Source organism: Plutella xylostella, chromosome 28 (genome assembly GCF_932276165.1).
Source record: "Plutella xylostella chromosome 28, ilPluXylo3.1, whole genome shotgun sequence".
NCBI lineage: Eukaryota > Metazoa > Arthropoda > Insecta > Lepidoptera > Plutellidae > Plutella > Plutella xylostella.
The window spans coordinates 4,234,895-4,256,877 of record NC_064008.1 but is presented as its reverse complement, the minus strand read 5'-3'; the positions used below and the strand labels follow the sequence as shown (position 1 = coordinate 4,256,877).

Genomic DNA, 21,983 nt, shown 5'->3' with positions numbered 1-21,983 from the left:
CAAAGGAACTTAGTTCACGCTGTTTTGACACCTGCTGACGAGTGTAGTATTTACCCCGCTGCTTCTCGTTCCTCGTCATGGACCAAACTCCTGCGAATAATCGTATATATATGTAGGGTTTTAAAACTATTACCACGCCGCGAACCTACGTGTATTACCGCTACTGACTTGGAGTACGCAGAAACTAAATTGCTGCAAATACTCCAAAACAAACATTTTAAAGATGAGTTATTAAATATTAAAAATGACTTGCCTGTTTCCCCGGTGCTTAATAAATTAAGACCGTTTTTACACAACGACCTAATCCGAGTTGGCGGCCGACTCTCCAATTCCGATTTAGATTTCGATAATCAACACCCGATACTTCTGCCTCGTGATGATCACGCGGTTAACCTGATAATACAATATTATCACAAAAAATATTTGCACGCAGGGCCAGAGTTGCTCCTGTCATTACTTCGCCAGAAGTACTGGATTCTATCTGCTCGGCGCGTAGTGCGGAGGATAGTGCACCAATGCAATGTTTGCTTTCGCGCGCGCCCGCGTCCGACTTATCCGCTGATGGCTGACTTGCCCGACTGTCGCACGAAGCAAGTTACGAAGCCATTCACCCACACAGGTTGTGACTACGCAGGGCCTATCGCTTACACTCCTGTTCGTCGCCGTGGAGCTAAGGCTATGAAGGCCTATATTTGCGTCTTCACATGTCTTACCACTCGCGCACTACATATTGAGGTAGCGACTGACCTGAGCACCGCCAGTTTTTTGGCCGCTTTAAAGCGTTTCTTGTCCCGCCGAGGCCCGGTAAAGGTCATGCATTCTGATAGGGGAACTAATTTTGTCGGCGCTAATTCTTACTTACGCGACCTTTACAAATTTCTAAACAGCGACGAATTCAGTTGCAGTCTCAAGCAGGAGCTCACAGAAAACCGAATTGAATGGAAATTTAACTGCCCAGCCAGTCCACATTTCGGGGGGTGCTGGGAGAGCATGGTGAAGGTGGTAAAGAATCACCTATTTAAAGTGATTGGTCAAAGCTGCATTCATATGAAGAGCTGGTTACTGTACTCGCTCAAATCGAGAGTGTACTCAATTCGCGGCCTCTTACTGTGCTCAGTGCGGACCCCGCTGAACCCGCCGCGCTGACGCCCAGCCATTTTCTTCACACCGCGCCTTTACTTTCGTTGCCCGCGGCTGAAGTGCATGACGACAACCTTAGCCTACTTCATAGGCACTCGTTGCTCGATAAACTCGTACAATCCTTTTGGAGGAGATGGAGAGTGGAATACTTACATGGCTTGCAGACTCGACAGAAATGGAATGTTCCATCCTCTGCTATTATACCTGGAACAGTTGTAGTTATCATAGATATTAGGTATGTAAGTACTTATACCTAGTAATAGATAAGGCGCGTGCTACGTCACCGCTTCACTAACACCGTTAGTTGAAATAAAGGTCAGTGTCAATCAAGCAGCCGTCTTTTACTCTCGTATTTAACAGTGGCGACGGGACGCGTACCTACCCTCAAAGATTAACATAATTTGTGTGGACAATGTGTGCAGCATTTTCTCCGTTTGTCGGAAATATTTCCAGTTTCGACCACCAACAACAGGATTGGTCTACGTTTAAGAGTAGACTGGAGCAGTTTTTCCTGGCAAATGGAATAAATGAAGAATCCGATAAATCGGGAGTTAAGAGGCGCGCCATATTGTTGAGTGCACTCACAGACGATTCCTTCAAATTGGCGAGTAATTTGGTTTTACCCAATACGTTGGACAAAGTGAGCTTCCAAAACATTATTGATGTGTTGGACGCCCATTTCATACCAAAACGGTGCGGATTTGCTGAAAGGAGTAAATTCTACGCCGCGTCACAACAGCAGGGGGAGTCGTACGCGCAATGGGCGGTCCGTTTAAGAGGCCTCGCCGCTCATTGTAACTTTAAACATTTAGAGGACGCCTTACTCGATAAATTCGTGATGGGCATGGCAGCGGGACCTGAACGCGAGAAAATCTTCACCTTGGACATAAAGGAACTGACATTGTCAGCGGCGGTGGACCAGGCGGAGAGCGTGCGGTGCGCGCGCGCGGCGGCGGCGGCGAGTGCACCAGCGGGGACCAGCGGCAGCGGCGGCGGCGACGTTCTTTTTAAAATAGAAGGAGTGTCGAAATCGCAACCCGACACAGATCGAGTGAAATGTGCAGTGTGTGGACGCAAAAACCACAAAACTAGCGAGTGCCGGTTCGCTAGGTACAAGTGCAAAAAGTGCAATTCTAAAGGTCACCTACGCAAAATGTGTAATAAAGTAAATTATGTCGGCGAAGACAATGTAAGCGAGGGCGATGACGGTGAGTACTTGTATAACATTCGTTGTCGAAACGGTACTCCTATGTCAGAAACTGTACTGATTAAAGATAAGCTAATGAAGTTTGAGATTGACAGTGGTTCTTCCGTAACGGCCATCTCTGATGTAACTTATAATTCGTGTTTCAGTGATGTACCATTGCGGCAAACAAACAAAAACCTTTTGAGTTATTCAGGAAACCAACTTAAATGTTTAGGGTGTGTTAGTTTGCCTATAACTTACGAGAACAAAACAATTAACTTTGAAGTTTTCATAATTAAAAACGGCGGGCCACCGATACTAGGCCGTGATTTCATATCAGCATTCGAACTTCAATTATCTTCAATAAAGTACTGTGAGCTTTCTAGTTTAGGTGATAACGAACTCCAACAGCTAATTCATACATATTCGGATTTATTTTCAGACCGCCTCGGCTGTTTTAATAAATATAAAATAAAGTTGCACTTGAAGGAAGATGCGAAACCGAGATTTATAAAGGCGAGACCGGTACCTTTTGCATTGAGAGAGAAGTTAGATAAGGAAATTGATAGGTTAGTTGAGTCTGAGATCATTGAACCTGTAAAGTTTTCGGAATACGCGTCACCCATTGTCCCGGTACTAAAGTCGGATGGTTCAGTTCGGCTATGTGCGGACTATTCGCAAACCCTAAATAAACAATTGTTAATTGAAAAATACCCATTACCAACAGTTCAAGAGCTTTTCACTAAATTGCATGGTGGGGTTCAATTCTCAAAGTTGGATATGAAATCCGCCTATAACCAATGCATTATTGAAGATGATAAAAATGTAACATGCATTAATACGCACAAAGGGCTTTTCAAATACAAGCGTTTAGTTTTTGGGCTTTCTTCAGCACCAGCTATATTTCAAAAGGTAATGGAGAGCATTCTTGGGCACGAGGGGGTATTAACCTTTTTAGATGACGTATTGATAACGGGTAAAGACAGGCAGGAACACATGGAAAGACTCAGACGCGTTTTACAAAGTTTCAAGGACGCAGGACTGACCTTACGCTATGATAAGTGTGAGTTTTTTAAGGATGAGGTATCGTATTTGGGCTATATTATCGATAAAAACGGCATTAGGAAATCTCCTGATAAAGTTAAAGCGATTAAGGAGGCGCCCACCCCTAAAAATGTAAATCAGTTACAATCATTTTTAGGACTAGTTAATTACTATCGTAATTTCGTACCAAATGCATCCTCCGTGCTCGCGCCTCTGTACGATTTACTAAAAAAAGATAAGAAATGGTCGTGGTTAAAAGAACATGACACGGCTTTCTGTGCAATAAAAAATGAGTTATCTTCGGAAAAAACATTGGCTCATTTTAACGTTAATGCTCACATAATTTTGACAGTAGACGCGTCAAATTTTGGGTTAGGGTCAATTCTTTCTCAAATAGGGGAAGACGGTCTGGAACGTCCTGTGGCTTACGCCTCCCGCACTCTAAATTCGGCAGAGAAAAAGTACTCTCAAATTCAAAAAGAGGCAACGGCCATAATTTTTGGAATACGTAGGTTTCACCAATTTTTATATGCGAGATCGGAGCCATTTACTCTACGAACGGACCACAAGCCCCTAGTTGCAATTTTTGGACCAAACCACGGAGTGCCGGAGGTTTCAGCAAACCGCCTGCAAAGATATGCAATTTTTTTATCTGCGTACAATTACAAAATTGAATATGTGCGCAGCGCACATAATAGCGCAGATTTCTTATCACGAGCGCCCTTAGAACCGGGTTGTGCACGTGACGATAGCAAGTCGTCGCTCGGCCTCGGGGCCACGCAACAAGAGACTACCGCTTATGTAAATTTTGTCATAGATGGTAGCTTGCCAGTTACCCACAAGATTTTATCAATTGAGACTGGACGTGATACAGTGCTACGCAAAGTTGTTACTTACGTGCAGGAGGGCTGGCCAAAAAAAGTTTCAGACCAGAGTTTGAAACCGTATTACCTGTGCAGGCTTCAACTTTCGTTCGAAAATGGTGTGTTATTACGAGGGCATAAGGTGGTATTGCCGGAAGTTTTACGTTCGAAAATTTTAGACGAACTGCATACCTCACATCTAGGCATCGTTAAGACGAAAGCATTGGCACGATCCAAATTTTGGTTTCCTAAAGTCGATGAAGCCATAGATAAAATGATAGGAGAATGTAGCATTTGTGTTTGTTTACGGCCAGCGCCGCCGCGCTCACCTATTGTTTCATGGCCATACCCGAAACAAGCGTTTGATAGAATTCATTTAGATTTTCTCGGTCCAATCGATAACAGGATGTTTTTAGTAATTGTCGATGCCTATTCTAAATGGGTCGAATGCTATGACATGAAGAATAATGTTACGTCATCCAATTTGGTAAATAAGTTGTGTGATTTTATGTCACACTACGGGATACCCTCAACTCTGGTCAGTGATAACGGCACGGCCATGACATCAGATTGTTTTAAAAACTTTTGTAAACTAAACGGAATTCAACATCTCACTTCTCCGCCATACCACCCGGCTAGTAACGGCCAAGCCGAAAGTTTCGTCAAAGTTGTAAAAAAGGGCATAAAATGTTCTTTGCTACAGGGTCGTAATGCGGAAAGTATAAATAATAGGTTGCTTAGGTATCTTTTTGATTACCGCAATTCGGTGCATACCACAACAGGGCAATCTCCAGCTTCATTAGTATTTAACAGGGAACTGAAATCGAGACTCGATCTCATTTTTCCACCGTCACCGCCCCCGACAAATAATTTAACTAATACAGTTTATGAAAAACAGTGCTTACAGAATAAATATCGAGGTGGTACACTTAGGAAGGACTTTATCGCTGGCGATGACGTCATGTACAAGAAGCATTTAAACAATAATAAATTCATTTGGAAAAGAGGAACAATAGTGGAAAAGCTGGGCAAGATTATTTATCTTGTGAGGGATTCAGTTGACAAAAATTTAGTAAAGAAACATAAAAATCAGATTTTTAAGTATAAAGGGCAATCTCTAAACGAACATTACGATTTTAGCCTGGATAATGACAACACGCAGTTTTCGTTTAGAGAAGGGGAAGAGTTGGTTGGACACTTTAATAGTCCTAGCACAGAGCCCGGGGCATCGGCCTCCGCTCTTCACCAGGAGGCACCGACAGATGATGTCGAGTTTACCACTCCACACCAGTCCCCGGAGCGGCCGCGCTCCCCCGATGAGGAAACACGCGAACCTGTCCCTTCCCGTACTAGATTAGGATTAAGAGATATACCTAGAGTTGACTATAGGAAATTATTCTAGTTTTTGCAAGCCTTTAAATATTATTATACTTAGTGTGTATTTAGTTGTAAGCTTTGGTGGAGGGATATTAGGTATGTAAGTACTTATACCTAGTAATAGATAAGGCGCGTGCTACGTCACCGCTTCACTAACACCGTTAGTTGAAATAAAGGTCAGTGTCAATCGAGCAGCCGTCTTTTACTCTCGTATTTAACAATAGATGATAACGCGCCTCCGCTTTCGTGGCCATTGGCGATTGTCGACAAAGTTCATCCTTCAAGGGATGGAGTAACGCGGGTAGTTACTGTAAGGACTGCTAGGGGCACATACGCTCGCCCGGTTGTACGTTTATGTCCGCTCCCGTCACAATAAACAATACATTAGTATCTACCGCTGTAGTTTATAATTAGTTTTAGTTACCGCATTAGCTAGGCTATAATTTTGTCTCGTTTCACTTATGAATGTTTTTAAAGGTGACCCTTTAAGGGGGGAGGAAATGGTGTCGCCACCTATCTTTTAATATATTTACTTTCATAATTTTCGCAAGGTTTCGATCCTAAAATCCTTTTCCCTATTTCCGCTTATGTCGTGCACCGCAACGCTACGTGTGGCAACACTGTCTGCGCCACCCACAGACAATCAGTTCCGAAAACGAATTCATGGCCGCCGTCGCGCTAAGTTATTCGCGATTGAACTTATTTTCAAAATAGACGATTGGCTAGTTGCTAAAGTCTTCCGCTTCTTCATTATTCGTGGTGAACCGCTAACCGAAGAATATCAGTGTGTGTGTTGAGTGCTGCAGTGCTTTGGATTGCTCTGATCTCTGATCGATCGAGCACGTGGCGCCAGGCGAGGGTCTGGAAGCCGGCCGCCTTTTCCTGGTCTCCTGAACTGCCTCCGGCGACCAGGTAGGTGCACGACACTTCATCAACCCTTTCCCTCGGTGAGACACCTTGCTGTAGTTTCTTTTATTTTTTTTCTATCGAAGGGACTCCGGCTTAGCGGCGTTACCAGATATTATTGCGTACAATTTTGGCTGCCATTAAATCCTATGATCCAAGATAGTCTACATCGTGTTTTCTTTCTACGCTCCACTTGATTTATAACTTACCCTAAAATGATCCACTGCGATCGCCGAAAGACATCAAAAGCATTATCTAATCTTTCAGATCACTGAAGTTTAATTTTCTAGTCCCAAATCTAGGTCAGTTTTCAGATGAAATAACATAATTTCCTTGAAAGTTTTCGCCATTTTGTAAGAAAACCTCGGGAACTTAAGTCGCAGGCTATTGACGCTCATTTTACGTTGAAAGTTTTTTATTATATGGTGTAATAATACCTAAGCAGCTTGGTGCGCGATCGTTTGACGTTTGGAAGTGGGGGTTTTATTGGTTCCAAACCTTCCAAGCACATTGCATTATATTTTAAGACCCCGACGCAAAAAATAGATTTGTTTTAAACTTAACGTGTCGATGTGTTTGTGTATCTGTCTGTGTAGCTTAGCTCCCAAACGAACTGACTGAACCAATTTTAGTTTATTTTTTCACATTAATGTGTTTATAGCTAGGTATATTTTATCAAAATGTCGATTAAAATGTTATATTTAAAAAAAAAGTGCGGTAATGCTTTGTTCGGCTATCCATACTTAACAACAAAATGTCTTTTAAGTATTTTATTGTAAATTTAAGTTATACTTACCCACTAGAGAAAAAAGATTAAGAAAACGAGGAAACACTTGTGTCAGAATTGTATTAAACTGAGCGAAGGACCGTTTCACTAAATTGTCCTGTTACATTACTTGAAGGTAGCCTGCATTGTACTGTTGGAGTAAAACCTAAGCAGTAAGAAGTCTTTTTTACTTTCTAACCATCTAGAGGTTCAAAATTTCACTAATATTTTAGTTTGGGATAAGGCATTATAGGAGTACCTAATTCGACTGAAAATGCCTTCATCTATCACCCATTCAAAGAATTACATCGACTTAGCAATCACCTTATAGTAAAACCAATTTTTTGCTGGCAGGGCTGCATGTAGCTTTAGCACTGATACTCGTACCCGGTATACTACAGTGGGTAGGTCCTTGAGATTTCTGTATGACTCTCGATTTAGTCGAGAGCGGGAGATATTGTCTCATAACTTGCGTGGAGCTGGCTGGAAACAATGCTACTTGTTACAGAAAAGAAAAAAACTTTATATTTTTTCTAAATTCAATAGTTTTTTATTTTGAAATTAAAAAAGAATGTTTGGGCATTTGATCACTCTAATAGAATTTTATTTTATGAAAGATCTAAGCTGAATAGTCCATTTTGCGCTATTAGTTATTATTGTAGTTTCTAGTACTTATTTAACAATAATTAAAAAATCGTTGTATCTATATTCATAACAGTTCCAAAAATATATAATATATAATAAAAATTCCAGTATATGCGTCTATTTTCTCAGCATCACCGAAAGGTTAAAACTTCGGTTTCATTAAACATGCAATTTACCGATTTTACCCATACTCAGTGTGTACGGTGGCCTGCGCCTAAAAGTATACAGGCGGAGTTTTTAAAATAGCGATCTCAAGTTCACATGCTGCTCAAGCACATCCACATGAACACCACTGCTACACACATCACACACAACACGTCCCCGGATTTATAACAGATGTAGCTGGTCCCTTCATCATCAGGGATCGCTATTTTAAAAACTCCGCCTGTATACTTTTAGGCGCAGGCCACCGTACACTGAACATTGTATTAAAATACACTCAACACACAACGTAGTCTGTTCACCGCCACATTTCGCTGGCAACTGCGAAATAATTCAAGGTCGCCTCTGACCTCCGGCCAAATAGAATATTATAGTGGGCTTTCTTTATAAAATGCTGCCACTATTTCGTGGAGTAAATTCGGTTGCTTATAAATTAATAGTGTAGTGGAATAGAGACGTGCCAATGATAAGTCTATTTGATGAAGGAGGGCTCGCTTACGGAGAATGAAGTCATTGTGTGAATTGCTGAAAAAAATATAAGTAAGTACACGAAATGCAGTAAGAAAGGTTCAAGTTAAGGTGATCTTCTTCTTTCGTGTCAGTGAACATGCGAATTTTTTAAGACCAAAAAGAAGCAACTTTGATAGCACTTTGGTTGGCCTAGAGTAAGTCTTCCCGAGTGCAGGTGGAAGGGCACAGGGCACAGGGCACAGGAGAGTAAATGCTCCATCTGGGGGGCGGTACCGTGATAAGTGAGGGTGACGTTTTAAATAAGTAAATATCACAGCTCAATTGACTCTTTTCTATCATGGAATTGAAAGTTTGAATTACTACTACTCAGGTTTGTTAGACCGGGTCTCCGGGAATGGATGAGGATAGAGTATTGTCGTGCTTCTATGTCCAGTCTAGTACTAGATGACTATGAGCTATGATGATGATGAAGATACATGAAACGATAATGTATGGAAAAAAAAAACGTCATATCAAAAACACCCGAGTCCGCGTTGTTATATGTGTCAAAACATACCTACTGGTGCACCACCAGCAGAATCCCTGCAAACTTGTAAAACCCATACAATTTATTACTCCTTGACTATCTCAAAAATGGCCACCTCATTGCATTGCATCGCACACTCTCACACTGGTAACTGTATAACCTTCGCCCCCCCGGCAGAGGGCAGCACACTCGTAAATAGAATTTCTCAGAGCATTAGTGTCAGTGTCATCAGGTATAAATGATGCAGTATTGCTGGTTGCTCCGAGGCTTCTGGTGGCTTCCTATTCGATACAGTTGGTATTTAATCCCAGACAAAGAAGGTTTGTTCTTAGTTTCATGTCATTCAGTTTGAGTGTGTTTTGTTTATTTGTTAAAATGACGACAACCGTTATACTTCACAAGTTTGGCAAAATAATATGGCTTTTGTTCTTTTAGTCAGTATGAATTCTTTCTTATAGGAACTAAGTTCTCGACCAGTTACATTACCTTATCACTTATCATGTCCGTTATCTATTTCCAAAGTCCACTAAAAGCTATTTTATGATTTTTTATACTAAAATTTATACTAATTATTATAAAAATTATGCATTTTATACACATAAATACAAAGTCGACAACATCGATCGGCATTTTCCCTCTGATCATCCTCTGATGTTGATGTTTTAAGAGTCAGATTATCAAATCTGACTCTTAAAACATCAACTGAAAATCCACTGCAGTCATGAAATATCCGAGTACTTATGTTACTTTAAGAAGCACCCCAAGATATGACAAGTTTGAAAAATGAGGCTCCTTGCAACGAAATAGCGTTGAATGCAGCTAAAAACGGGCGAAATGTCGAGGCTATTAGGTGGACTGAATATAATAGCTGTTTATTATGTCACTTTATGTGTATAATACCGTTATTGATAGGTTTTCAGACGCATATTTTTATTTTTTAGTATCATATAAAGATACATACTACAATTTTATAATAATTAAATACCTATAAACAATGCACTGCCGATGATGTCGCTGAGGCCAAATCTGTAGTTTTAATATGTTGTAAAACTTATCCTATTTTATTCTCTGTGGGGGTGTAAGTACCTGTACCTCGTTCTCTCGAGTGGAACCTTTGTACATATCCCGAAGGTCTAAACTGCCTTCCTAAGCTTGGACCATTTCCCTCCACGCTGGTAGCGGGTTGGTGGGTTCACATAATATCTAAATCTAGATATGCACTTTCTAGCTTATGAAAATATCACTACGACCACAAAATCTTTTTGTTTTTTTTTTACACGCACTCACGCCTTGTACTACTGTACTCCCTTGCGGGGTAGGCAGAGGTGCATTGCTGCACCCACTTTTCGCCAGAGTGTTATGTTAGTCCCAATGTAATAGGGGGCGGGCCTATTGCCATTTTACGGGCACATCCAAGACCCGAGAACAAATATCTGTGTTTAAACAAATATCTTCCCCAGCCGGGAATCGAACCCGGGACCATCGGCTCAGTAGTCAGGGTCACTAACCACTACGCCATTCGGTCGTCACAAAATCTTATTCATATAAATACGGACGTTACAAACTTATATGTTCATATTAGGTACGATATATACTATTTTAAAATTGGATGAAGACTATGCGTCAAAAATCACATTTTTAGTGTGTTTCAAATATCGTGCAGATTTTATCACTTAGGTACTATTCCTTGTTTCACGGAGAAAGACATCTGACAGAACCCTTATTACATTCGAGTAAGGGTAGTTTTTGTTTGTATCGGATGACTTTCCCCGTGAAATGGAATATAAGTTATTTCTCATTGTATGCACTAAACTGCTAAAACTGTGCTAAAATGTTTTCATCGTCATCATCATCATACATGTTACGAAGACAGTAAGTATACAGGTTGTTGCAAAAAGGGTAAGTAGAATGAGCCGAAACGGGTTGAATCAGGCGGTCATTCTGAACAACATCTTCTACGACTTTTGATGACCCCCTGCGTAGCCCTGTTTCTGCTTTCTATATCACTTTTTCAACACCCTGTATATAATCATTTCCAAAGTCTCCGCTTTCCGTACAGATGCACACTGAACCGTTTCTGATCTCAGTAGAATCTGGACGCCTTGAACCGAAGCCATTCGTTATAACCGAAGAGAAATGTCAATTTAACAATTTACTGAACTGTAAAAATTGTTACGAATTTCTCCTTCTCTGTAAAGAGACAAATTGAGAGAATCCGTAAATTGTATCTTTTGTAAAATGAAACGGGAGTTATGATTGGATTCATTTGTCGTAATTTGACGAAAGAATGGTTGTCGAGTGTGTTGAAATAAAGGGATTTCCGACTGCTGTTTGTAAGTAGGTATTTTTGGTTTAATCGTTTTAAAAAAGCAAGTAAGTACTTATTTACAATATGTTTGTGATATATATCTGAATAAAAATAACAAATTTCAAAGAGGTATTTGTTTGTTTTTTAATTCCAATATCTTTTATCAACCCACCCATATAAAGCTCAAAACCCAATCCCCTAAACCAGTCGTAAGACTCGTAAGACAAGGATCCAATTTAAAATTTCATGTAAACAAGACGTCAGCACTTCCTGAAAACGTCAACGGAAGTTCCTGAACGAAAACCGTATTCGCGACGCGATAAAGCGAATCCATAAAAATTACTAAAGAAAATTTTATGACCCGACATGATAGCTGAAGTATATAAACGCGATCCAGCTCAAGTTCGTTCAGAAATCTGTAATAAAGTCCGCATACATCGCAGTTTCATATCTAAGAGCGTTATTATCTTCAAAAATATGGATTTGGTATAACGTCGTAAAACAGATTTGAGTTTAACGACTTCTAACACGGGATAGCAAGTTTGTGGATCGATCATTGTCGATCTTCGCTTGTTAACCGTTTCTGACGTTTCATTATGTAATGTCAATATTATTATCGATTACTCTTTCTTTACTCCGTAAATAGAAAGGCTTTTAGATCTTACCTATAATTTTTTGGGGTGTTTTGCTTGGATTGTATAATAGGTATATTACAAAAAAATATATTTATTATTATAAAGACAAATACATTGCATGGTTAATTTTTTTTACTTATTGTTTTCTACTGCCATCGACACGACAAAAAGAAGAAGACTGGTGATTGCGGGAACAAAGCGAAAATATTTAATTTCAATGAGTAATTTAAACAAATGAACTTTTTCATAATTATTACGTATTTTATCACTTCAGTTATTGGATACTATGCTTTGTAACTAAATAAGTGAATGGTGCATATTTAAGGTATCGCGTCCTTATTCCGAGGTAAATCACAACATTTGAAAGTAAGTAAGAAAAATAAGCATTTGTAACCATCAATATTGATGTGAAATATTGTCTTCTGTAAGAATATACGTTAAATTTTATATTTCTTAACACAGATTCATTGATAACACATTAATTATACTTAAAAAAATATAATTTATTACACATGTCGATTTGCCCTAATGCCGAGGTAGGATTATGGTTTCTTCCATATACCGAGGTAGCCTGTTCCATATTCCGAGTTAGTCCTGTCAGTGGCTCCATGAGTGTGGCCATGAACATAAGGAAATTACAATCGAAAATATCGATATACTTTTTTAACCTTAAAGTACTCCAAATAAATTTAATTATTCTAAATAGTAGTTGAAAATAATGAAAAGAATTAAATACTCTCCATTTATATTGGTTTTCGTGATAATTTCTATTATTTATGTAACATTTTCATAATTCATTATTGCAACTGGTAACATTGGCTAGAAAAAATATTCATAATGCTTCTATGATGTTCTATGGACTTTTCCAAGCGATTAAAAAAAAATAGAGTAGAGATGGGGTAAATTGATGAAATAGTGACAGTAATCGAATATAATCGATTATTGAACTCGAATGATTTAAACATTTTTTACTATAGTTATTTTTCCACGATATTTTATGTTCTTACTTAAATGTTTAAAAGTTGATGATACGTAATAAAAGTAGATGTGTAAGGGATGAGGAAAAGTATCGAATACTTACAAAAGCCAAATACCTTATCAGTACTAATTTCCGATGAGTACCTAATGTATTTACCATAAACGAATATGATTATAATAAAAGTATCTACCCAGGAATCGATCCAGCATCGATTATTTTTTCATTCAAGCATAGGTCGGAAGCAAGGAACATTGCACTAGGTACATCTCTATGGCGCATGCGCGCTGGACTGGAGGCGCGCCGGCGCCATGTTCAATTTTCCGCCGAAAAGTTTGCCGCTATTCTTTGAAAGTATTTTTGTTAAGTCTTTACATTAGAAAACAAACATCTTTTATTAAATTATTATGTTTGTATTTGCAATATGCAATTGGAAAATCGATAAGGTAAGCTTGTGTGCGAATTATTTTAGGAAATTACGTAAAATGGAAATATTTTTATGTTTTTATCAGTAATTTGGCATCAGTTTAGTTACTAACCTAGGTTTTTGTTCTAGCGTTTTCGTTTCTAAACTCACTAAGTTTTGTGAAAATGGGTACCAACTTATAAGGATAAGCTTAATTCTGTCAACTATCCATACAATTTACCTACTTACTTTATTTTTCAGTGACAACAACAAGAAAATGAAAAAATCAACCAGACCCCTAAACTAAACATGAAATGCAGTATACAGGACATTCATTTATCTGGGAATTCTGGGATAACAATATTACAACGGCCATCAGACCGCGAAGTAGAAGGATAATGGAAATAAAATACAGAAATGAAATTAGGCAATTGTGTATATAAGTGTTATAAAAACTCAACCGTCGTGTGTGTTATTTTATTCACCCAAATAAAGTTTTACGACTACAAATTTCTTTCTTTCTTCTTTTATAAAGAGTAATAAGTAGGTAGTATCTAGTAGTAGTTTCGTAAAGTCAGGCATATCTATCCACACCCCTTTTATATTTAGGAAGAAAGTCGCTAATTCATCTTGATTTTATGGTTTGATGACGGCATCGGATGACACTGCGAAGGTGTGATGTAGTCATATTCCGATTTCCGAGGTAAAATGTCATACTCCATATTAGGGGTTCAGCAAGTATTTTAATAATCCATATTTCGAGTTATCAAATTATCGATTTAGAAACAACATAGATATGTTACTCAAATCATACATAAAATATTGGTAAAAATATGTATCACTTACGTTAATAGCGATAAAATAACACTGTTTTTTATCATTTCAAATATACACACTAAGTTAAGGTTTTCTAGGTAACCATGTTTTTTGCGTCAACAATTATCGTGTCATATTAAGATTCCTAGAGGATATTTTGTACCGCCGAATTAGGTTATAAGCTTGTCACGTTCATCATTATTATTATGTAATCAAGCATATACTTCAAATGTTATTATTTGTAAAGTTATAAGCTAAAAATCATGACATAGTATTTTTCCTTATACCGAGGGTACCTCGGAGTTAGGAACAACGTATAAAAATCAGGCCCTTATACCGAGGTATTTTGTTTTTGAGTTTAAAGGGGTTAAATTAGTTTAAAAAGAGTTCAAATTTAAATTTAATGTAAGTATAAGAATATAATAAACTAAATATAAACTATTTACAAAGTTGAACGTCGTATAAATATTAAAAAACACAATTATTAAATATGGCTGGCCTTATATTATTCATATTCATATTCATTTATTGATAAATAAACATTACACGTCATTAGAATTGAGATTAAATTAATTAATTATCACATATTATAGTATTAATAAATTTCGAATAATTATGTTTAAAGAATGAATAGATAGTCAATCACATGGTTAGTAGACACACTAATAATAGGTAAGTATGTTAATTAATTATTTAAAGTCATAAAAGTAACTAGGTAAGTATATTATATTATTATTTAACACACATAGTGATATCACTTATGAGTCTAAGAATTCTTGCACAGAGTAGTACGCGTTTTTTAATAGGTGATTCTTCACGCTAATGAGGAAGCTAGTAACTCTCCTGATTTCCTTTATATTTTCAGGAAGTTTGTTAAAAATCTGGGGACCCATTACATGCAATGACTTTCCAGTTTTAGATAAGCGGCATTCAGTAGACCTTAGGTCGTTAGGTCTTCGTGAGGCGAATCTGCGATCCCCTGAAGTGAAGTCTGGGAACTCATTGGGGTTGCGCTTTACATATTTTAGGACTTCTAAAATGTAAAGGCACGGCACTGTCAGGATGCGCATGCCGATGAACAGTGGTCGCGCCGGCGCGTCGGCGGGCTTACGTAAGCCGGGTCGCGTTTGTATGAAAAACATGGCGGCGTCGCCCTCACGGCACATTTCATGAGTTTTTAGTAATTTTAGGCAATTTTAAACATATTTACTACATCAAGTAGTTTCAGTTAAAGATAATGAACGATTAAATGTAATTTTAGAGTATCCAAACCTATTAAAATAAGTAATAATCATGAAAATAAATATAACTCGAAATAAGGACGCCATTTTGAATACCGCGAAATATGGACTCTCTACCTTAGTAGGTGAATGAAACTTTATTTAAGAGAGAAATAAAATATGAAATAAGAATAAATATATTATAATTATTTATTAGTTAGATTTATCCAATCCGAGGGGATTCCCGACCCAGGGGTAGCTCGCTGGGCATGAACTGCATATGTTTAGTCTGTACTCTTGGCCATACTGAAAAAGAAAACAAATATGGAAAGTTCAATTATGTGCATATAGGTACATTCCTTTTAAACAATGTGTTTTTTTTCGAACCCGACAAACTTTAAGGGTGTATTCTACGAGTGATTTTATCGAGAAAACACCCCCACATGTGGAGTCAAATCTCAATATTCTAGAAATCCCCCCTTAAAGTTTGTCGGGTTCGAAAAAAAACACATTGTATATTGTTGTTCCTGCTTTTTTGCCGTACGACTTAATAATGATGATTGAAATTATGTTAATTGATAATAAATTCCAAAATACACGAGCAATGAAAAACTTCCACTTGCAAAGTGTCGGCATCAAATGCACAATTTAATTTAGAATATGAACAAAATATTTAAGTTTTTAATTAATATTCACATGCGTTATTAAAATATACTTCATTTTTGCACAGGGCGTCATTAAGATATTTACGAAAACGTTAAATTTGGTGTTTACACGAAATTGGTGCTATTGCCACTGGAAATTTTTCATTGCTTGCGAGTGTATGTGTAGAGTACTGTAGAGTTCACGCCACTGAATTCACAAATAAATTATCACGTGTATGCCTTTAAAATTAGTAAATAAATAAATAAAATTGTAGTTCCTGCCTTTGCCGTAAGACCTTAGTGGTGGCGCGGACTCTATATAAAAATCATTATTATACAGGGTGTTGCAAAATTGGTATAGGGCAAAACACCCAGTAACTGACCACCTTGCTCTTCAACTCCAATAAATAAGAAATATAGCCAAGCAGGGCCATCTAGTGAACATCCAGTCTATTTTGTGGTTCATTGAGAGCATTACTGATACAAAAGATTTTGCCAGCAGCCAACAGATGGATAGTGACCGATCGAAAAAGTTCAGTTGGCGCGCGAACCGAGGAAATTGCAGTTGTGACTAACGTATTTGTTAAGGTAAGTGAATTTTTTGATCGTAAAATTTACCATGAAAAAAATTGAAATCATTGAAAGAAAAAATTATACCATATAGATTTAATTATAAAGATTACGTTTTTGATAAGATTCAGCTTGTTATTTCCCGTTTGATTGTTTTTAATGGGGTGGACAGTTACTGGACGACAATAGAGCGATTTTCCAATAACTGACCACCTATGTCGGTTATTGGGATTTTTGGTTGAAGCTGAATTTAGACAAAATAAGAACGTAATATTAAAGCTCATATGTGCCATTTTCTTGTGTCAAAATATGAGCATGCTATCTTCACTCCTTCCATTTACTGACATAGGTGGTCAGTTATTGGGTAAATTGGTGGTCAGTTACTGGTATTATTATATATGATATATTTTTACAGCTTTCAGCGAGATGAAGAAGCGCCAAGATAGCAAAAAAAGTATAGAAAAGGCAATTCCACTTGTCTGAGACAAACTAGGATCAACAAGACATTCCAAAATAATTCAGGGTGACATGCAAGCACCTTTTAAAATATAGAGAATTCAAACACAAAGTCCAAGTTTGTTCCAGATTCGGTATTAGCTGATGAGGAAGATAAAAACGCTAGTGGAGCATACTATCAGCCTAGGATAATGTGGATTCTCCAGGATAAAGACAGATGTCACAATTTTTCCTTAAAGATAATCCTTGGAGCAGTCCCTTCAAGAATGCAAGACCAGGAGACAAATAAATGGCTTTCACCATCTCACTCTATGAAAAGATACTCAAATGCTATCTTCAGAACAGCTGAAGGCGTACCTAACCAATGCCAGCGCTTGTGAACCAGATGAAATTGGATCCCCGAGCAGAAAAGCACTTGGCGAACAAGACCTCAATGACTCTATTAATGACCCAACCCGAATATACGTTACCGACGAAACGCGCCTCCACATTTTTCCAAAGACAGGCACTTCAGTAAAATAGGAAAAAGAAAGCATCACTACAATGCTAGCACCCTCAGCCGGTGCACCAACACGCCCTTCAATGGCATTATGAACGGCCAGCGGATTTCAAACAGAACGGTAAAATTGGCACACAAGAAATGGGGTATTCTTCTATAAGTTGTTACCACGACCAACACCCCAGCCATTTGGAACCGATACCACAACTATCCGGAATCCACTGGCAACGCTATACTATCATTGGCAGACACATTAGTCCAGCAGCGGAAAATGCAGAAAGTACAGCGATGTTCTGCTTCAGTGACGCCTCTTCAACGAGGCAAAGATTCCCTGTCCCCCTTGCAGAAATGACTACTCCTGTCTTTGGCCAAATACTTACCTACGGAAGCACGTTTCAACAGCATCCTAAATCTAAATATTCCAGTTGAATCCTCAACAAAGTCATTGAAATCCCGTTCGTCAAGGCATCCATCTTTGTATCCTGAAAAACTAACCCCCAATATCTGATTCGGTCATAATTACAATGGCTAGCCTCAATGACTCTTTTAGCCGCACTGAAAGTCTCTGGGTGGGGTTTCAGCAATAATGAAAACCATCTGTCTCTGGTCCTACATCCATGAAAGGACCGGCGGGGAAAGGGCCTACTTTTCCGGCGGGGAATTTATGTTTTCCCAGGCCGACAATCCGCCACGATTCCTCCTCCTCATCAGTTGATACCGAATATGGAAAAGACCGGCTTTAGTGCTTGGATTCGCTACTTTATATTTAAGAAAATGCTCTTTTCTGGCACCATGAATGCTTCATGGGCCTGTCCCACTGATCCTGGCTTGTTCCGGACAAACAAAATCGCCCTTTCTGTGACTTATCTGAAGGTACTACATTGGGGCCACTTAATCTCCCTGAAAGCTGTAAATTTAAAATGCGTGTTCACTATGTGCATGTGTGTTTATTCCTTTGTTTTTAGTATTTAACAAAAATGCATTAACTTGTGTTTTTAATAAATAAATGGTTGATTATTAGGATAAGATATCATTTAAATTATGCATTAATCTGATTAATTAATTAAATGCACTTTTCAGTTAAGAAACCTTGAGCAAAAGTGATGTGTCACACATTAAAAGAGACCAGAGGATCGGTACTATTACATGAAGTAATCAAATAAATAAATAATAATAATATTTAATCATAATTCCATTATTAAACCATTTTAAATTGGTGGTCAGTTACTGGCATCGAGTGTGGTCAGTTACTAGATTTTAGTGGTCAGTTACTGGGAAAATCACTACTTTTTGTTTGCAAAAATATATAAAAAAAATGAGTAACTTCTACATGTTTGCTATTAACTCAGGAATGTAGTTCTGTTATTCTAGTTTCTAAAACAAAAATCGGATTTAATAAGCGATAAGAATTGAGCCCGCTACAGATAAATTACTGGAACAACTCCCTTAAGGTGGTCAGTTACTGGGTGTTTTGCCCTACTAAGCCGAAACCTACATGTGCAGCATGTTATATCTAAGCCTGAAACTGAAATCAGAATTTGGAAATTCGCGAAAAAAAAAATAATTTTCCATAGTAAAAGTCACGTGACCAACAAAGTTTCTATGGGAAATGAATTTTTTTTTCGCGAATTTCCAAATTCTGATTTCAGTTTCAGGCTTAGATATAACATGTAGTGCACATGTAGGCTTCGGCTTAGTATACCCTTTTTGCAACACCCTGTATACTTTGATTATAAATTCCAAAACAACTACTGCTTATTCTACATTTGCACTGAATGAGACGGTCATAACATTATTTATCAAATTACAGACATTAGACATAGATTAGTACTAACCTCACTATGGTCTGATTTGTAAGGGCCACAGATCTTAGAAGCACATTCCATACGATCATTAGTTTTGCAGCTTTGCTTGAGATACTCGTCCACTGGAATTGGATTCTTTACCCATTCTATAACTTCTGATGCATTGACCTGTAGAATAGAAAGATAAAAGTTTACTTGTTTGTGTTGTGGCTATACTTAGCAATGCCTAAAAGACGATTACTTAGTTATATATACAGCACAACGACCTTTAACAGAATTGATTGACTGAATGACTTTTCTGATACCTTTGTAGGACAAAGGTATCAGAAAAGTTTTTTAAAACGAGACGGTTACTTTATAAAATAATAACATCAATTTAGGTTATAAGAGTGACTTCCACCAAATATTTAAAATACGTATAAATGTTAAGTGCAAGTCACCCTTAGAGCGTTCCGATGTATAAAAAGCTTACCACAAAAACATCATAAAGGTTGTCAACGAGGTCCAGGAAGCGAACCAGCGCGCGTTTCGCCGCCGGATGAGACGTGAAGTAGGCCTCGTGGATGTAGAAACCGAAGTGGGCGCGATTGCCGTGGTAGTGGTTTTCGAAATTGCGGATGATGAATTCCAGCCAGCCTCTATCGTCTTGCGGACCTGGACTGAAGATGACATTATTTTCAACTGATATTTTTATAATATATAACTAAAAAAAGTAGTAAAATGCGATATTCAGTTACCAGGCACTAGTCTGAGCCAGCCACGGAAACTCATCTTTAAAAAAATAGTTTTTTGAAAAAGGTCAAACAACCTCATCTTGTTTTGTGTCAAGTTAAAAAGAGTAAAAGCTAGAGGAAAATAGAGAACAAACAGACCATCCGTTAGAAAGTTCTTGAGTTAATTTACTTTAACCATTATATTTCGAGTATTGTTGCTTTAGAAATCTATCACTTGATAGATTTGTGAATCTTCTTCATACAATACTGTTTTTAACTTACCTAGAGTAACAAGAATCCACCATCGTGCAAGTGTATCCACTATTATCAACCCAAGCAAGCAAAGGAGACACCCAGAGTCCAGGTAAGGAGGCATTAGGGCACGGACCGATGTTGCATTCTTGAGGTGAAGCGTAGTCCAGGGTGTATGGCCACAAGCCAGGGTTGATGCTGTTGGTAGCACCCCAGCTGCTATCGTATGTAAGACCTGCTTCAGCCATCACTTGGAATTGATTGTTGCCAGCCATTTGGAAAAATGGCATGCGTAAACCTGAAAACCAAATATTTCCTTTCGATCATGGATAAATAAACTTAATCATGTATGGTGTTCCACTAGGTAATTTTTTGACTCCGCTGCTTTTTATACTGTATAAATTTAACCAATGTCTAATTATGTAACCAAGTCAATGATTTAAACACTAGAGTAGTGGTAGAGTTTGCCGCCGTGATAACGAACTTTGTATAATATATACCTATTATCTACATACCTTTGATGGAAGACTCGGAAATATTAGCAAAAGTGGACATTTGAGTTATCTGATCACCAAGCTCCTGTTTCAGTTCTTCTACAGAGGCTGTAGCCCAGTACGACGGCGGGGACTTATGCGATATGGAGTGCAGAGCAATTTCAAATCCTTCATTGTAGAGTTCATTCACTAGTGTGTAGTCAGTGTATTCATGAGTCACGTAGAAAGTCGCTCCGATGGGACAGTTGTTCTTATTCCTCCTGTTGTATAGGACTTCACGATACGTCGCAATGTTTTGAGTGTTGACATTGTCGTCGAAGGTAATGGTTATGAACTGAAAGGAATTGTAGGGAATTATGGATATATCACACAAAACTAATTAAAACACAAAGTCGTGCTGATTCATGATCGTAGCTAACGATGATCACCATTATCAGCCTATATTCCTATTTACAAAATATTTTAGCAGTTTTTTACAAAATCACCAAGCTGAGATGGGTATATTATATTCAAATAATATATTCAAATGGTATGCTTGTGTTGGGATCCACCAACACGCACTAAGCCAGCGTGATGGACTAGGCTTAAAAACCCTTCCTTCATTGGAAGGAGACTCATGCTGCAGCAGTCAGGGGGACGCGTCACGTAACGTAGTTGTGATAATGATAAAATTATAAAAGTCTTCATTAATATATTTTTCAAACATACCTGTGGCGTATCTTGTGCCCTTAATCCACTAGGAATATTCGTGCTAGCACATCTGCAGTCCGGCAGCTGACACTTCGACGGATCACATGGTTCAGCTGTTTCCAACGCTTCAGTTAAGGCAACCGCAAAAATTGCAAAAAGTATGGCTACTTTCACCCCCATCTTGCAAACTTGTAATGAAAACGTATCGATCAAGATTTTTATAAAGCATAATATGCAATGTACGAACGTTATCTTATCGATTAAGGAATTTGAGGGTCATGCTAGTTCTTTTTTTAGTACTAAATGCAATATCTTGTTAAAATCATTTTAATTAGCTCATTGATTCATTGCTATTAGTTAGGGTTCCGTATAATTAATATGTTATGGGAAAAATACATTTTCTTCTGTGTATC

General features: G+C 38.1%; 2 protein-coding genes across 3 annotated transcripts; one reads left to right on the top strand and one right to left on the bottom strand.

Annotated features, from left to right (window-relative positions):
• The first annotated feature begins 1,479 nt into the window (after positions 1–1,479).
• On the top strand, positions 1,480–5,608 carry LOC125490903. The gene is made up of 2 exons (XM_048631353.1): positions 1,480–2,348; positions 5,132–5,608. Exons 1-2 carry the CDS (start codon positions 1,553–1,555, stop codon positions 5,143–5,145), a joined length of 810 nt encoding a protein of 269 aa, XP_048487310.1. The 5' UTR covers positions 1,480–1,552; the 3' UTR covers positions 5,146–5,608.
• Positions 5,609–12,133: 6,525 nt separating this feature from the next.
• On the bottom strand, positions 12,134–21,781 carry LOC105383904 (chitin deacetylase 8). 2 transcript variants are annotated; one of them, XM_048631242.1, is made up of 8 exons: positions 21,589–21,781; positions 20,902–21,214; positions 20,417–20,684; positions 19,894–20,080; positions 19,452–19,589; positions 15,659–15,753; positions 15,587–15,604; positions 12,134–12,349 (listed from the first exon to the last, which is right to left on the bottom strand). In XM_048631242.1, exons 1-6 carry the CDS (start codon positions 21,748–21,750, stop codon positions 15,661–15,663), a joined length of 1,161 nt encoding a protein of 386 aa, XP_048487199.1. In that variant the 5' UTR covers positions 21,751–21,781; the 3' UTR covers positions 12,134–12,349; positions 15,587–15,604; positions 15,659–15,660. The 2 variants fall into 2 exon arrangements, 1 of the variants encoding a protein (XP_048487199.1); XR_007267929.1 differs by lacking the exons at positions 12,134–12,349; positions 15,587–15,604; positions 15,659–15,753 and adding an exon at positions 15,962–16,424 and having other exon boundaries at positions 19,338–19,589.
• Between the last annotated feature and the right edge of the window lie 202 nt (positions 21,782–21,983).